We start from the raw sequence: 17,762 nt of genomic DNA, 5'->3' as shown, positions 1-17,762 counted from the left end.
CGGAATGCGGAGCACGGTCAGCCCCTTCTAGGAAAGGGGAGCGCATGTTCTGCGCTCACAAGCAGAGGACCCCCGAGCTCCCTGCTCCTTGCTGAGGAGCACGGGGTTCCGCACTTTCTGAGTGAGCTGGAGAAGGGGGGGAGCTGGGGCCATGCAGGCTGGCACCAGGAGCCCCCCTCGTTTTGTGCCCACTGCCGTTAGCTGCCTCCTCGGGCTTCGAGGGTAGAAATGGACCGGGCGGAGGACCTCTTCAGAAGCCGGCCTCCTCGTCACACGTGGCTCACCGTGAGAGACTTCGCACTGGGGGGAGGTTTGGCATCAATGGTCGTGCATGGAGAGGACATGCTCGTTGTCAACGAGTGATCACCGTCAGCAACGCAGTGTGCATCTCTCTCCTTCTTCAGTGAACTTACATGCGTAGCTGTGTTTTTGTTTTTGTTTTTTCATATATTTTTATTGATTTTTTACAGAGAGGAAGGGAGAAGGATAGAGAGCCAGAAACATGGATGAGAGAGAAACATCGACCAGCTGCCTCCTGCACGCCTCCTACCCGTGGGATGTGCCCACAACCAAGGTACATGCCCTTGACCGGAATCGAACCTGAGACCTTCCAGTCCGCAGACGGACGCTCTATCCACTGAGCCAAACCGGCCTCGGCCGTAGCTGTGTTTTTAAACTTAAATGGGATAGGGAATCCAAAATGGATTCTGCCAAAGAGTATACCCAAGAGGATTTTGTCATGCCAATGCCTGTAGGCGTCTCTCATTCTTTTAATAGAAATATGGGTACACTAGTTAACGTTACCACTACTACCTTAGAAATAACTTAGTTGACCCTAGCCGGGTAGCTCAGTTGATTGAGCTATAACCAGAGGTTGCAATTGTAATTCCTTGTCAAGGTACATACCTAGGTTGGGGCATGTATGGGAGGCAACTGATAATTCATTCTCTCTCTCTCTCTCTCTCTCTCTCTCTCTCTCTCTCTCTCTCTCTCTCTCTCTGTCTCTCTCATTCATCAACAAAAATATCCTAGCATGAGGATTAAAGGGGGAAAATAATAATTCAATAGCTTCTTACTTTTTGCTGTTAGTATAGAGAGAGATCTGTAGTGAATCTGTGTATTTCTCTGTCTGTGGCATCTGCATATAAATCTTTTTGTAAATGTACAAATATTTCTCTTGGACAGATTTTTAGAAGTGAAATTGCTGGGTCAAGGGGTTTTTTAATTTTTAATTTCAATAGCTGCTGCCAAATTGCCTTGTAAGTGGCTTTCACACTCTCCACTTCATCAGCATGAGCGTGTTTATGTCCCCTGTTCCTGCTCTGCCCATAAACAAAGCCGTCCAGCAAAATGAAAAATATGAATTTTGTCTGACAGCTCAAAACAGCTCCATTTTTATTGTTTTAATTTGCATTTCCCTAATTGCTAGTTAGATTGATGATCTTTATATACATTTCTTGACCATTTGTATTTCTTCTTTTGCTAATTGCTTATTTATTTCTCTTGCCCATTTTGTTCTGTTGAGTTGCTTAACTTTTCCTTTTTCATTTTCATTTATTTAGCTTATTAACTCTTTGTTAGGCGTGTCACAGATATTTAATCTCAGGTTTTGGTTTATCTTTTAACTCTGTTTATGATGTCCTTTGTCATGCAAAAGTGTTCACTTCATAACATTTATCTTTTTGTTGATGAATTCTGAATTTTAAGTCTTCATAAACAAGGACTTTCCCTTTGTAAAATGATAGTCTTTCATATAATTTGTTCTAATGCTTTTATAGTTGTGTGGATTGCTTAATGTCCACTTAATCAAGAATATCTTTAAAATATGTTTTTATTTATTTGACAGGAAGAGAAAGAGAGAGAGAGAGAGAGAGAGAGAGAGAGAGAGAGAGAGAGAGAGATCGATTGGCTGCCTTCCTGCATGCCCCCACCTTGGGATAGAGCCCACAACCCAAACACATGCCAGGGAATCGAACTGGTGACCTTTCAGTGCATGGGATGGTGTTCAACCAACTGAGCATTTAAAAATACCTATTTAGTAAAAGCAAAGCCAAGGAGTGGCATCATTCCTGAAAGTAGGGTAAAGGTGATAAAGGCAAACCAGTCGGTGTTTCTGATGTGCTTTTAAGACGTTGTTCTGACTTGTTCAGGTCTCACAATCCTTAGGAACTAAAGTCACTCTTTTCTTCGTTCGGCAAATATTTTGTACCCCGGCTTGGGCCACGTGATGCTGAGGACACAGCAGTGAACTAGATTATCCTTCTTGGAGCTTCCTAAGGCCGCTGAGCTGTGTGGAAGGGTGCGGGGTGGGGAGTGAGAGCAGGTCTCCGGGCAGAGGAAATGATGATCATGAAAGGTCTTGTACGCTGCATTCAGGAGTTCTCACTACTCAGAAGGAGGCGGGGACCGAGGAAAGGAAGCCTTTCAGCTAAAGAAATGGAGTAATGGAATCTGATTTGATTACCCTAACTACGGCATAGAGAATGGATATTTAGGACAAGACTGGCACCTGAGAAACCTAGCTGGTGTTGAGATCTTGTCAGAAGGAGGCCCCTGTGGCCTGAAGGGTAATTTCAGTGAAATGGAAAGAAGTACACTGATTCAAAAGATGTCTGGGGTGAAGAAAAGAAGAATTGGTCATTGATTGTGTGCAGAGGAAAAGGGAGGGAGGCGATGATTACATTGGTGTTCTGTGTAGAGAAACCGGGTGGGTGGATGGTGGGCCCGCCCGCTACTGCGGGCAGTACAGAAGAGCACATGGCCTATGTGGTGTCTTAGGCATGTTACGTGTTTGGTGCCTGGGTGCTATCCGAGTGGAAAACCCTAGGAGGCAGCTTGTGGAAATGGAGCTCAGGAGAATGATCGGCCGGGAGGCACCAGCATGGGACACAGAGACTAAAATCACCAGGAAAGCCACTAAGACAAACCAAGAGAATTGAACGTGACGCCAGTTCAGTAGTAAAGAAGTGAATTTCAAGCATGTCACAGGTAGTGACTTAACAGAGTAATGAAAGGTATGCCTCCCTGTCCACTAAAAGTTCCCAAGTCCGCAGATAAAATACTGCACCGGAATTCCTACCACTCCCGCTGGCTGGGCCTGGATAGAGGGTCTTAACAGATATTGTGGGGTAGGGGCTGGGCATTATCTTTTGAGTAAAATATGAAGATTCACTAAAAGGAGACTTAGGACTTTTTATTCAGTCAGTATGTGAAGGTTTTGAGAACCCAATGAAAATAGCCAAAGCTGCTTGAAAGAAGAGTGAGACATGGACAGGCGGTGAGAGCCTGAAGCCAGCGTAGAGGGTAACCAGGGAAGACGAGAAGTCAAAAGTTTTAGTAACCTGGCAAAGTGAGCCTTGTTTAAAAACAAACAAACAAAATCAAGAATGATTTGGGGGAAAAGCACAAGGAAATGGAGCAGGGTAGAAACTTGAAAGCAAGACCAGAGGTTGGCAAACTGTGACCGCTCAGCTAAAACCTGGCTTTGTAAATAAAGTTTTGTTGGGACATAATCACACCCATTCACTTAATGCCTTCTATGGCTGGGCTGCTTTAGTGCTTGCTCTAAAGGCAGCTCAAGAGTTGCAACAGAGACTCAATGGCTCACAGAGACTAAAATATGTATTGCCTGGCCCTTAGCAAAATAAGTTTCCCATCCACTGTTTAAAAGCCCAATGGAAGCCTAAGAAACGACAAGAACATGTTTAAAAATGAAAACTGGAGCAACAATATCAAAGACTGAGCCCGGCCAGCATGTCTCAGTGGTTGAACCTCAACCTAGGAACCAGGAGGTCAAGTTCAATTCCCGGGCAGGCACAGGCCTGGTTTGTGGGCTCCATTCCCACTGGGGAATGTGCAGGAGGCAGCTCATCAACGATTCTTTCATCATTGATGGTTCTATCTCTCTCTCCCTCTCCCTACCTCTCTGAAATCACTAAAAATATATTTTTTAAAAAGGTTGAGTGAAAGCATAAACGATATTATCTACTTTACCTCAAAGTACCGCTTATATTGCAAAGCTTACCCTGAAAAGATGAAGGCTCTTAATTGCTATTGATGTTGTTGTTCAGTGCGTCTGAACATTTCTGATTTTCTGGAGATTTTTTTTTATGATTCATTCTACTAGCTACGGCTTCTACACCAATATAAATTTAAGCCAGCCTAATATTCTTGAGATTCAGATGAAATCTCGATGATTTTAAGAAGCTATTCCACCAAGACAGTTTAGCCACAATATATGTTTGGGCAAATGAGTAATCCATCTGCTTAGTGGTACCAGAGAGCTCCCAGCCCTAGAAGCACAGACAAAGAAAGAAAACTGTTTCCCCCATTTATGGGAGCCGGATTCATAGCCATCCTTCATTTGCTTGGGCAAGTTCCTGATAAACCCCCCCACCCACCCACCCAAAAAAAAAAAAATAACAAGCAGTGTGTCCCTGCATCTTGGCTGCTGAGAAGGAGATTCCTTCTCTGATCAATGTTCACAGAGAGGCTTGTAAAAATGCATTCCCAGCGGATTCATTCAGAAGGTGTCGATCTCATGCAGTTTTATGGCCGGCGGACAACATGCCAGATGTACTTGTGCTTTTTATAAACTAACGAAGATCAACGACTGGATCCGAGCCCTCCTCCTTGGTCACTCACTGAGCCATCCAGCGCCTGCAGGAAGCCACGGTGGGAGTGTGGTGGGGGAAAAGAGAGTGGAGAACGGGTAAACCTTCATTTATCAGAATAATGGGCATACAGCATAATACAGTACGTGGAAGTACTTTATTGACTAGCTTTTACTCATGTTGAAGAATGAATGTAAGGGGAGACCTGCAAGAATATTGAGAGAGGTTTGCGTTAAATAGCTCTCCCGTGCCAAATGCATTCTAAATCCATGGAGTTTTGTGTGTGTTTTTGTTTTTAATGGTTGTTTTGAAGTCAGTAGTGATGTTGGGCAATGGTTCAGCAGTTGACTACTTTAAAATCTGAATCGCAACAGTGCTCCTATTCCTTTGAAAGAGATGGAGGGGAAATGTCACTGTTAGAATATATCTTCATGAAAAACAAGCCTGTAGCACAGTGTCATCTTTCTTCCACTAGAAATATGGAGAAATATTTAGACATCTCTCATTTCCATGGCCTTTTGGCTAAGAAAGTAATATTTCGATGAATTCATCTTAAGTTTCAAAGTTCAGTTTCATTTGAATTTATTAAAACATGATTTTATTCCCCCCCCCCCCAAAAAAAGGACTAATACGCAGTGTCAGAAGATTAGCGACACATTTTTAGGTGTATGACAGACATCTACATGAAAACCTATCGCAAGGAAGCAGTAGGTCGTAAGATCTGCCTGTGGGCAGTTCTGACCATGTTTTCATGTGTATGGAAATCGTGGTCATACAGAAATTAAAATATTAGTGGAAAGGTAGTCCAACACCATCACTGTGACTCAAGTACTCCGCCCTGTAAGCTTTCCCTTCGAACACAAGGACAGCCGTGAGAGAGGCGTGGTTGCTGCCTCCTGATGAACTAAGTCCTGTGATTACTGTGTCCTGGTGAACTAAATCCTTCCAGTTTTGAGTGACAGAAAGCCCTGAATTCAGGCAGCAGAGGGAGAAGGGAAGGCTTTGCTGCTGGGACTGAAGACCCCAGGAGGCCAGGTCAGGTGCAGCTCACTCCAAAGATGCCCCGGGACCTTCTCCTTGTCCCCTCCAGCTCCTGGCTCTGCGTCCTCTGGGATGGCTGGTTCCCAGATAATAGCAGCTCCACAGCTGCGGGGGGACAGGGCTCTCTTCGCAGGTCGCTCCTGAAATTCACTCCGGTTAGACCAGCGAGGTCACGTGTCCATACCAGTCACACCAGTGAGGTCATGTGTCCATTCCTGATGCAGACATGCAGGGCTGTGCGCCTGGACTGAAGCGGGGAGGGATGGGGACCCAGTGAGAGTCTACTGCCCACAGATGGGGAATGGGTGTCAGGGGAAATCACAAGGGCTCCTACTGTCTTCCTCAGGCAGGCAGAGCACACTGAGCCAGGACCCCCTTCTCCGCTTCTCACCTCTCGTGCTGCTGTTCACGCACTTCTAGATGCACAGCACAGTTCATGTAGTCTGTTTCCTTTTGTCTCAGCTTGCTGTCAATAACGAAGGGCACGCGTATGTTCTACTGGAGGCCCTGTGCGTGGGTTCATGCACCAGTGGGGTCCTGAAGCCTGGCCTGCAGGGATTGGGCCAAAACTGGCTCTCCAACATCCCCTGAGGGATCACGGATTGTGAGAAGGTGCGGGCCAGGCCAAGGGACCCACCGATGCATGATCGGGGCCAGGAAGGGACCACGGGGGTGCTCCAGGCTGTGTCCGGCCCATCTCTCCCAGTCCCGAGTGGCCAGACCCAGCAGCAAGCTAACCTACTAGTCGGAGCATCTTCCCCCTAGTGGTCAGTGCACATAATAGTGAACGGTCAAATGAACAGTTGGTCAAATGAACATATTAGGCTTTTATTATATAGGATTAATAAGTGCAGCCTAAAGGAAAAGAAAGAAAGAAAGAAAGAAAGAAAGAAAGAAAGAAAGAAAGAAAGAAAGAAAGAAAGAAAGGAAGAAAGAAAGAAAGAAAAAAAGAAAAAAAGAAAAAAAAAAAAAGAAAGAAGGAAAGAAAAGAAGGAAGGAAGGAAGGAAGGAAGGAGAAAATGGCTAATGTATTTTTTTTTAATAAAAGTTATTTTTTACTTAAATACTTGTGTAATTAAAATATATAGGTCAACTAGATACTTTTAACTGATTTGCCATAGGAGAGTCACACCAAGACCTGATACATGTGTTTGAAGATTTTAAAACTATTTTATCCATCCTCCCAAAAGTGATTAAAGTCTTCAAAAACCAACGCTTTTTATTAATCTAGAAGATTGAGAAATGTAATTGGCAGGCAGGTGAACACTTACGTACCAACTGGTCAGTGAAAAATGAACTTAGCCCAGCCGGGCTTAATGGTTGAGCATCAACCTATGAGCCAGAGGTCACAGTTCGGTTCCCAGGCCAGACCTGTGCCCGGGTTGCAAGCTCGATCCTTCTTGGGGGTGTGCAGCAGCCTTAGCACTAACGGGTTGGTGGATATGTTTCAAACAAAATGCTTACATGAACACTGAGTGTGGCTTCCTGGAGAAGGCATAGGCAAAGCCTGTCCATGGCTGCATGACGCCGCCATCACTATTTTTGTGATAGTGTCTCATTGTTTCCGATAGGCAGCATCTTTACATTTGCCACATTTTAAATTAATATCTCCATTATGGGGAGGCATACCCGGGGCCCAGGCTCCTGTTTAAAGTCTGAGAGATGCCTTTATTTTCCTTGGAGCATGCTTTTACCCTCCTTGGGAGAGCAGGTGTCCCGGGAGGTGGTGGGCTGGCCTCATCTCGGTGGTGTTGGTTTGCACTGGCTTCATCCCACAGATGGTACTTCCTGGGCCTCTCCCAACTTAGAACGGCGCCCGTGGAGGCCAGTGCCCTCACCGCACACAGTGTGGTTCCTCCTCATGCGTTTTCCCTGAAGGATAGAGGCCGGAGCGATGGCACAGAGCTAGTCCACGTTGTTTCACCTGCTCCGAGACTGTTCTCATTGGTCCTTTTTTATGTCTTGCTCAGAATCAACATGTTCTTCTTAGCCGTCTCCAATCTAAGCATTTACTCTCAACAAGAGCAGCTGCGAGGGTCGTGTTTGTATTTCATGGGTTCCAGAGTGTGGACCTCCTGGGAATGACCAGGTTGTGGGGGGAGGGGGGAGGACACAGCGTGGGATGGGAAGACCAGCCAACAACCAGAGCGCTCTCCACACCTCACCACTCCCCTCTCCGCAGATGGCCTCACCGACTGCATGGACCCCGACTGCTGCCTGCAGAGCTCCTGCCAGAGCCAGCCGTACTGCCGCGGCCGGCCCGACCCGCAGGATGTCATCAGCCAGAGCCCGCAGTCCCCATCCCAGCAGGCGGCCAAGTCCTTCTACGAGCGCATCGGCTTCCTCACCGGCGCCGACAGCACCCACGTCATCCCTGGCGAGAGCCCCTTCAACAAGAGGTGAGAGGGCCTCTCCGATCGGCTCCTGGTGAGCAGGCCTGGGTTCACGGTGAGCTGGCATGGGATCCCGGTGAGCTGACACGGAATCCTGGTGAGCTGACACGGGATCCTGGTGAGCTGGCACGGGTTCCCAGTGAGCTGGCATGGGTTCCTGGTGAGCTGGCACGGGTTCCTGGTGAGCTGGCACGGGTTCCTGGTGAGCTGGCACGGGTTCCTGGTGAGCTGGCACGGGTTCCCGGTGAGCTGGCACTGGTTCCCGGTGAGCAGACCTGGGTTCACAGTGAGCTGGCACGGGTTCCCGGTGAGCTGGCACTGGTTCCTGGTGAGCTGACACGGGATCCCGGTGAGCTGACACAGGTTCCCAGTGAGCTGACACGGGATCCCGGTGAGCTGGCACGGGATCCTGGTGAGCTGGCACGGGATCCCGGTGAGCTGACACAGGTTCCCAGTGAGCTGACACGGGATCCCGGTGAGCTGACACGGGATCCTGGTGAGCTGACACAGGTTCCCGGTGAGCTGACACGGGATCCTGGTGAGCTGGCACAGGATCCTGGTGAGCTGGCACGGTTCCCGGTGCGCTGGCACGGGATCCTGGTGAGCAGGCCTGGGTTCCCAGTGAGCTGACATGGGTTCCTACGGAGCTGACATGGCTTTCTAGTGAGCTGGCACAGATTCCGAGTGAGCCTGCACAGTTGCTGCTGGCGGTGCAAACGAGAAAAGTGCGCTTTTTTTTTTCTAAAGCAGCTTTTTCCCCTTCCAGCAAGTCTTCCCCAAACTCCGCATTGCGGGCATCCTTGACACAATTTCTGTACTTTGTCAAGTTCGGGGCCCGCGCCATGACGAGACACCCCACTAGGGAGGCAGCACATGGTCCTTTAGGGGTTGGCCCGGTTGGCAGTGTTTCAGAAGAGGCCACGAGAAGACCCAAAGGCAGAGAGAAGTGCACTCCCTCTTTAGCAGGCTCACCCGGTGATATCAGTGCTGAGGGGTGGAGGGAGGCCTGGCAGGCTGTGACCGGGCTGTGCTGTGCGGGCTGAGGACCAGCCTGAGGGGGCGCCCAGGGGCGATGGGCTCCGGACTCCGGGGTCTGCAGCATTTCGTTAACGCGGCGAGCCCAGCGGCTGATGAAAATTTGTGGCACGAATGTTCCTTATTGCCCCCTCCATCTTGTACGGCTCGCCCCTGAAGGTTTACAGATCGCCTCGGAATTAATTGGAAAGTGTGCTTTTCTTCGTGTAAGCACAGACATAGGGCTGATGGGAGCACGGGGGCAGTTTATCATTTTAAAACTCATCTCTAAATGACTGGTTTGGGTAAGTCTCCAAAACCAGATTGCAGGGAATTGAAAACCCAGGGCCAGACGTCGGCGTGTAGAGAAGGTGGGTCACTCGGAATTAAAGGGACACAGAGTTGGGCGCCTCTGGAGTCTGGCTTCTGAGACAAAGGGCTGCATGTGATGTTACCGGAGGTGGGATCATCTCTCATCAACTCAACGTGCGTGGGGCTGAGGACACACTTGTTCACCATGGCTCTCCTGCGTCTCCCACAGCCTCGCGTCCGTCATCAGAGGCCAAGTGCTGACGGCGGACGGAACGCCACTCATTGGCGTCAACGTCTCGTTCTTCCATTACCCGGAGTACGGCTACACCATCACCCGGCAGGACGGCATGTGAGTTCGTCCTAGTGCAGTCTCTGGGGTACTTTAAGAAGCAGAACTAGCCAACCCCGTTTGGCTCAGTGGATAGAGCATCGGCCTGTGGACTGAAAGGTCCCAGGTTTGATTCTGGTCAACGCATGTACCTTGGTAGTGGGCACATCTTCAATGGGGGGGGGGGGGGGGGGGGAGCAGGAGGCAGCTGATTGATGTTTCTCTCTCATCGATGTCTCTAACTCTCTATCCTACTCACTTCCGCTGTGAAAAATTAATTTTATATGTATAATTTTTTTTTTAATAAGAAGCTGAACTAGACAATCTTGCCCCAGCTGGTTTGGCTCAGTGGATAGAGTGTCAACCTGTGGACTGAAGGGTCCTGGGTTCAATTCCAGTTAAGGGCACATGCCTAGATTGAAGGCTCAATCCCCAGTGGAGAGATGTGCAGGAGTCAACCAATCAATGGTTCTCTCTCATCATTGATGTTTCTCTCTCTCTCTCTCTCTCTCTCTCTCTCTCTCTCTCTTTTCCTTACTCTCTGAAATCAATAAAAACATATTTTAAAATCTAAAAACAATAACAACAACAAAAAGAACTAGACATTCTTCAATCACCCAGCGTGTTTTATTGTCCCTTGTGATATAGAATTACAACCACGTTTAGGCTCCAGAAATCTGTGACATGTGGTACATGTGGCAGAAACTTAGAGTCACCTATTCATGTCATTCTTTAACAGGTGATTTCCTTCTCTAAGGCATGATGACAGTGTTGTGGTTTTGTACGAGAAAGTTCTTTATCTTGGGGGATTCTGGTTGAGATATTTTGGAGTGACGTTGCATACTATGTACCACTTAAGCTCAGGTGGTCCTGAGAAAGGAGACGCGAGGTAGATGATAAAGTCAAAGTGGAAAAATGTAAATACATTGGTAAATCTACGTAAAGGGTAGACGAGCGTTTGTTGGATCATTCTTTTCATATTCCTGTAGATTTGAAATTATTTCATAGGAAAGTGGGGAAGAAAAGCCAACTTTCTTTGCCAAGCGTACTCTCTGGAGGAGGTTAAACGAGATGGACGGGGAGTCGTTACCCGGGACCCAGTGATTCACAAGGCGTCTCTTCTTTCCATTAGGTTTGACCTGGTGGCTAACGGCGGGGCCTCTCTCACGCTGGTGTTTGAGCGATCCCCGTTCCTCACTCAGTACCACACCGTGTGGATCCCCTGGAACGTCTTCTACGTCATGGACACGCTGGTCATGAAGAAGGAGGAGAACGACATCCCCAGCTGTGATCTGAGTGGGTTTGTGAGGCCCAACCCCATCATCGTGTCATCGCCGTTATCCACCTTCTTCCGGTCTTCCCCCGAAGACAGCCCCATCATCCCGGAGACGCAGGTGGGTATGCCAGCCGTTCTTCTCAGTGAGCCGCGTCCGGTCACGCCGTGTCCGAGGGCTGTGTGAACGGGGCTGCAACATTCCGAGCTGCCCTTCGCCATTTATAGAGTGAACTAGAGAAGGGGGTGGGGGGGAGGGCGGCCATGATGGGGGAGTGGTGAGTGCATATGCAGGCACTAGATAGATATTGTTATAGTAGGATCTCTGTTATTTCTTAAAGGCCTATTTTCCTCCAGCCTACATCTGAATAAATGTAGCAGTTGCAGTCAGATGGAAAAACAACCTCAATGCAATAGCAATGACATCCCTGCTCGTGAAATCATTCATTCGTTGGGAAAAGGTTTTGGTGCCTACAGGTACCTGACCTCCTGACTGCCTTGCCCAAGGTCATTGCTCAGTAACTCACTGTTTGATTATTGACAGAAAATGTTCATTAATTTTCTCAAGATAATATTTTTAAAACTTGATATCCTGTCTTAAGCTCTATGTTACATAATTCATAAAGTCCTATTCTAACAAGACTTTTTTAAAAAAAAAAACTTACAATTTTCTTTGAAACAGTCAGATTTTCACTACTTATTTTATCTACTGAACTACCTGGGCATTGTCTTCTTTCCTATATGTTACCAATTAGAAACACTTTCAGCCTGGTCGGCGTGGCTCAGTGGTTGAGTGTCGACCTACGAATCAGGAGATCACAGTTCGATTCCCTGTCAGGGCACAGGCCCGGGTTGTGGGCTTGATCCCCAGTAAGGGACATGCAGGAGGCAACCGATCAATGATTCTCTCTTATCATTGATGTTTCTATCTCTCCCTTCCTCTCTGAAATCAATAAAAATATTTTTTAGATTTTTTTTTAAGAAATACTTTCAGATATTAAAGGCAGGACATTTGGCACCATAATAATGGACTTCATTCATAAAAAGCTAAGAAAAAGTACTTAACTTTCAAAATACAGCAGCACACCCATTCTTCAAGTATCCATGGAGCACCTGCTCTGCACCAGCGCTGTCTGAGGGGAGCAGATCAGGAACCAGTCGGAGGAGCATCTGCCTCCAGGGCTTACCAGCTCATAGGGAGAGAGAAACATCAAATGTACAAAGACGTGTCAGGTTGTAAGACTTGTTTTTAAAGAACGTGGTTGGAGAGCAATTTTATAACGTGTGGTTTGGGGAGATCCCTTCAATAACACGGTATTCCAGCAGAAACGTTAAGTGAAAGAATAACCCTTACAAAGAGAAGCATTCCAGGCAGAGCAGAGAGCAAGCTCAGAGGCTCTGAAGGAAGAGCTAGCTTGGCATGCTCAGGGAAGAGCAGAGAGGAGCAGGTGTGGCTGGAGTGAAGGTCGTTGCACACTAGTCCTGAGTCACTGAAGGTCACGGCATGGGTGAGAGCTGCCCACTTTGAGGGAGAGGCCACGGAAGGCTAAAACAAGGAGCCCCGTCAGGAGGCGAGATGAGTCCACAGGAGAAACGGTGTGGCCCGGACAGACGTGTTTGGGGTTGAGGCGGTAAGAAATGACCATGTGAGGGTGGAGTCCAGGGGGGAGGTTGGAAGTAAGGATGTGTATGGGAGTCACCGGTGTTATAGATCCACTCACAGCCTGGGGTGAGGAGGTGTCGGTGGAGATGAGGGGAGGGGAGAGGAATAAAAGGTGAGATTGCTCACAGGCAGATACGCTGCCCACAAGACACCTCCTTCGTTTGCTGCAGATCAGTCCGGCAGACGTGGAGCCAAGGCTTTCAGGAATTCATTGCAGCCTATTCAATTTAGTCCCTCCTCCCCAGGGTCCACTCGGCAGTAACTGACCTCCTTAGCCAGCCCTAAAATAGACTTAACCTAGAGGCACGGTCTGTCCATTGGTGGCAGATGTCTAGCAAACCAGGTCATTGAAATAGGTTTCAAGTCGTCAACAGTTCCAGGGATACGTGGAGGGTGGGGGTTTTCTCTCCCCGTTCCCTCATACAGACAGCCAATGTTTAGCAAAATGTACTGGGAGCCTATAATGCATGAGGCACTCTGCTAGGATACAAAGATACTAAGACACGCATCCTGCTGTGCTAAACAGGATCAGGATGTGAATGGAGAACTGCGGGAGGTCAAAAGAGAGGTCACCTCCCAAGGAAGCCAAAGAAAGTGTCATTGAGGAAGTTGAAGAAAATGTGTGAGCAGCAGTGTGGTGGTAAAAACAGTCCTATCTAATGAAAACAGTAATATGTGCCGGGACTGGTTTGGCTCAAGTGGATAGAGTGTCGGCCTGGGGACTGAAAGGTCCCGGATTCGCTTCCGGTCAAGGGCATGTACCTTGGTTGCAGGCGCATCCCCAGTAGGGGGTGTGCAGGAGGCAGCTGATCGATGATTCTCTCTCATCGATGTTTCTAACTCTCTATCCCTCTCTCTTCCTCTCTGTGAAAAAATCAATAAAATATATTTAAAAAAAAAGAAAAGAAAAGAAAACAGTAATATGTAAATTGACTGTCACTCCAACACACAAGATGGTGGCCCCCATGTGGTCAAAGATGACTATCCCCATGTGGACATAAGACGGCCGCCCAAGATGGCCAGCAGGGGAGGGCAGTTGGGAGGGACCAGGCCTGCAAGGGATGGCAGTTGGGGCCAATCAAGCCTGCAAGGGAGGGCAGTTAGGGGTGACCAGGCCAGCAAAGGAGGGAAGTTGGGGGTGACTGGACCTGCAGGGAAGGGGGGAAGGGGAGGCCCAGACTTCCAAGAGAGGGTAGTTAGGGGTGACCAGGCCTGCAGGGGAGGGCAGTTAGGGGCAATCAGGCTGGCAGGCAGGCAAGCAGTTTGGAGCCAGCAGTCCTGGATTGTGAGAGGGATCCCAGATTGCAGAGGGTGCAGGCTGGGCTGAGGGACACACACACCCCATGCACAAATTTCATGCACCAGGCCTCTAGTGTAGTATAAAAACAGATGAACCATTTAAATGTACGGCATGTGAGGGGAAAGAGTGGGGAGTTTGTGAATGGCCCTGGAATGCCATACGCTGGAGACCATGAATTCTTTAGGCAATAAGGAACTAGGCTCAGTGGTTGGAGCATCCTCAGGCCGCTGACCAAGGGTCTCAGGTTTGATTCCCAGTCAAGGGCATGGACCGCAGTTGCAGGTTGTTCAGCCCTGGTAGGGCACATGCAGGAGACAACCAATTGACGTGTCTCTCTTATATAGATGTTTCTCTCTCGCTTCCCCTCCACCCTCCCTTCCATTCTCTCTAGAAATTAATGGAAAAATACCCTCAGGTGAAGATTAAAAAATAATAATAAGGAACCGAGGGACCAATGAAGTCTTTTTAGCGTTTCTCTACAGCTGACTAAGTGACAGAGACCAGTGAGCAGGCTAGCGTTCCTGGTAGCTCCATGCATATCCCACCCACAGAGGGAGAGGGCCAACCATCATGGTGGTGATGGAAATTGAGAGGAGGGAGTGGGCTAGACAGATTTGGATGGTAAGACTGGCAGGATGTGGCTTCTAACGGGATGTGCAGTGGGGTCCAGAGCAGGGCTCACAGACCACGCGGCTGCCCAAAGAGGGCTGAACGGTTTGTTTCCCCTCTGACTGGACTGACCTTCCCACTAGTGCAGACTAGCGGGGCCCGTGAAATCACGCAGGAGAAAGCATGCTTTAATGAGCTAACTCACAGGTATGTGTCCCATGGAAGTAGGTCAGTGATGGTCCAGCCAGTAATCCATTACTGAAATTAGGATAACACATGCTCCTGTGAAAGAGAAAAGCAATTTCTAGGTCACAGGAAATACACGAATGAGAGATTGCCTTCCACGTAGAAAACCAACCTAGTGTACGGGAAGTTATTTCCAAAATAAATTAGGAGGAAATAGAGTGTGTGCTCTAGGTTTCAATCACTTACACGTTCAGCGCTATTCAGGAGTCACGGAATCTGTTTTTCAAATGAACCCATGGATATCCCACCCAGTGAGGGGAGAACCATGCATTGTGTTTCGTGGATTCACCTCATACCCCACAGTGGATCTTGAACGCCGTGGTCTCCGCAGTGGAGTGAGCTCTGGATAGTCCCTGTATGCTCCGGAACTATTTTCTCAGCCTGTGTGTTTGGTAAAGACCAGACTGGAATAACGTGGCGTGTCTGATAGTGCAGCAATGCCTGCTTCCTCTGCCACAGGGCATCAGCTTTTGTAGATTCATGCCAGCATCGCTCACATCCAAATGGAAGCTCGTTGAGCTCATTCTTTGGTGCTACTTCAGCCATTCGATTGTTTCCATTGCCACTGACAGCTCCCCCGCCCCAGGGTCCAGGGTTCTCCTTAAGTTCTTCCTTAAGTTACTGAAATTTGAGATGACAGATGTACATCATTCCTGTGTCCTGGGAGAGGAGTTGGAAGAGAGAAGCACTCCTGAACATTGAATCTCTCTTCCATGATTTTGTGACGTAAGAGGCGATCCTTTCTGTCTGCGTAATGAATCTTGGTAGGGCAATGTGAGGAAGCCTCTGGAAACACTATGTAGCCCTAACCAGTTTGGCTCAGTGGGTAGAGCATAGGCTTGCAGACTGAAGGGTCCTGGGTTCGATTCCAGTCAAGGATACGTACCTCGGTTGCAGGCTCAATCCCGGCTCTGGTTGGGGTGTGTGCGGGAGGCAACCAATCCTTGTGTCTCTCTCACATCAGTGTGTCTCTCTGGGTCTCTCCTCCTCCCTTCCACTCTCTCTAAAAAAATCAGTGGAACAATATCCTCCAGTGAGGATTCACAAAACAAAAAAAGGAAACACTACGTAATTCTAAATTGAGAAAGTGGTGTTCCCTGCCCAGGTTCCGGGACAGAGAGGGCCCTGCACTTCACAGTGTATGCAGTAAGGCATTGAGGGGCCATCGTTAATACCCAAACTCATAGGAGTGTTAGCAAGGAGAGTCTGAACCATTTAGGAAGACTTGTATATGTTACTTAAGTATATTTTCAAAATAGCTGAGCAATGTTTTGTATGCATCAGTATACATTTGTTGGCATTCATTGAACTAGTCACATCAATGGGTAAATTCTAGGGTAAGGAATTTTTTTAATGTGTACAATAGATAATTCTTACGGGGGGTGATTATATTAACTCTTTACAATCCGGTTTTGATTCAAAGGTATATATTGAGTGTCTCTGTGTGCATTCAGTAATGCATTCATTGTTCACAGGGGAAGTTTTTCACAGCTTTAAACTACTAATTCATTCACTGCCATATAAGAAATCAGTGGTGAGTCCTAGCTCGGTGTTGAGCTAATTATGAGGATGTGCTGTTATTTATTACCTTTCCACGTGGATACGGAATGTGTGACCATTGAACCCAAACGCGTTGGCTTTTTGTCATCATTCCCGCCGTTGTAGGCTGGGACCAGTCGGGTGATGAGGCCAGAGCAGAGGTTTAACCCCTAACTGTGCAGCTGGGGGAGACCAGCTCTCCGGCCTAGCCCGGAGGTCGGCAAACTCATTAGTCCACAGAGCCAAATATCAGCAGTACAACAATTGAAATTTCTTTTGAGAGCCAAATTTTTTAAATTTAAACTTCTTCTAACACCACTTCTTCAAAATAGACTCGCCCTGGCCGTGGTATTTTGTGGAAGAGCAACACTCAAAGGGCCAAAGAACTGCATGTAGCTTGAGAGCCGCAGTTTGCCGACCACTGGCCTAGACCACATCCCTGTACTGAGCCAGCCATCTGACACATGTTGCTCTGATTCTCCCGGGCAGCGGGTTAAAAACGGGCTGGCCAGACTTCAGGTGACTGTGAACCAGCAAGTCCGTGCACATCACCCGGCGGTGCAGTCACAGGGCCTCCTGAAGGAGGAGCCCCTGAGGCTGGAGTGGCTCAGGATGAATGGCGAGAGGCTTGGAGGAAGAGCGAGTCTGGGCTGGCAGCAGGTGCATCCCTGGTTGTCCAGCGAGATCCCAGCTCACCTGGGCGTTCAGGAGCAGTGCCTCCTTGGTGTCCCGGTTGCTCTTCTCGGTCCTTTCCCGTGTATTTTGTCTCGTGGCTGTGGGTGAGCTCAGTGTGGGCTGTGCTTTGTCCACATCAGGTGCTCCACGAAGAGACCACAATCCCGGGGACAGACCTGAGGCTGTCCTACCTGAGCTCCAGAGCCGCCGGGTACAAGTCCGTCCTCAAGGTCACCATGACGCAGGCCGTGATACCCTTCAACCTGATGAAGGTCCACCTCATGGTAGCTGTCGTGGGAAGACTCTTTCAGAAGTGGTTCCCCGCCTCCCCGAACCTGGCCTACACCTTCCTCTGGGACAAAACAGACGCGTATAACCAGAAGGTCTATGGTCTGTCCGAAGCTGTCGGTGAGTTCCGTGTCAGTCCAGCCTGCGTCAGACCAATTGTCTTGCCCCGGCTGGTTTGTTCAGTGGTCAGAGCGTTGGCCCACAGACCAAGGCGCTGTGGGTTAGTTTCCCGGTCAAGGGCATGTACCTCAGCTGCAGGTTCAATCCCTGATCCTGGTCAGGGGTCTGTGGGAAGCAACCATCCATGTGTCTGTCTCACACCGATGTTTTTCTCTTTCTCTCTCTCTCCCCGTTTCCTTCCCTCTATTCTCTCTAATGATCAATGGGGGGAAATTATCAGGTAAAGATTAACAACAACAACAACAACAACAAATTGTCGTGATTCAGAATTAACCTAAAAGTAATTGT

At 48.4% G+C, this 17,762-nt stretch overlaps 1 protein-coding gene across 10 annotated transcripts in view; it reads left to right on the top strand.

The window, feature by feature from the left end:
- Window positions 1–17,762, top strand: part of TENM3 (teneurin transmembrane protein 3) — a 367,962-nt gene that overhangs the window by 314,879 nt on the left and 35,321 nt on the right. For all 10 annotated transcript variants that reach the window (XM_045588987.1, XM_045588983.1, XM_036456870.2 and 7 more), the window contains 4 exons: window positions 7,837–8,053; window positions 9,603–9,722; window positions 10,834–11,095; window positions 17,147–17,414. In XM_045588987.1, the coding sequence (XP_045444943.1) occupies window positions 7,837–8,053; window positions 9,603–9,722; window positions 10,834–11,095; window positions 17,147–17,414 (867 nt within the window). The remainder of the gene's footprint in view (window positions 1–7,836; window positions 8,054–9,602; window positions 9,723–10,833; window positions 11,096–17,146; window positions 17,415–17,762) is intronic.

The sequence above is a fragment of the Pipistrellus kuhlii genome, unplaced genomic scaffold (assembly GCF_014108245.1).
Source record: "Pipistrellus kuhlii isolate mPipKuh1 unplaced genomic scaffold, mPipKuh1.p scaffold_m20_p_3, whole genome shotgun sequence".
Taxonomy (NCBI): domain Eukaryota; kingdom Metazoa; phylum Chordata; class Mammalia; order Chiroptera; family Vespertilionidae; genus Pipistrellus; species Pipistrellus kuhlii.
Note: the sequence above shows the minus strand (reverse complement) of the source record. Positions and strands in the feature narration are given on the sequence as shown.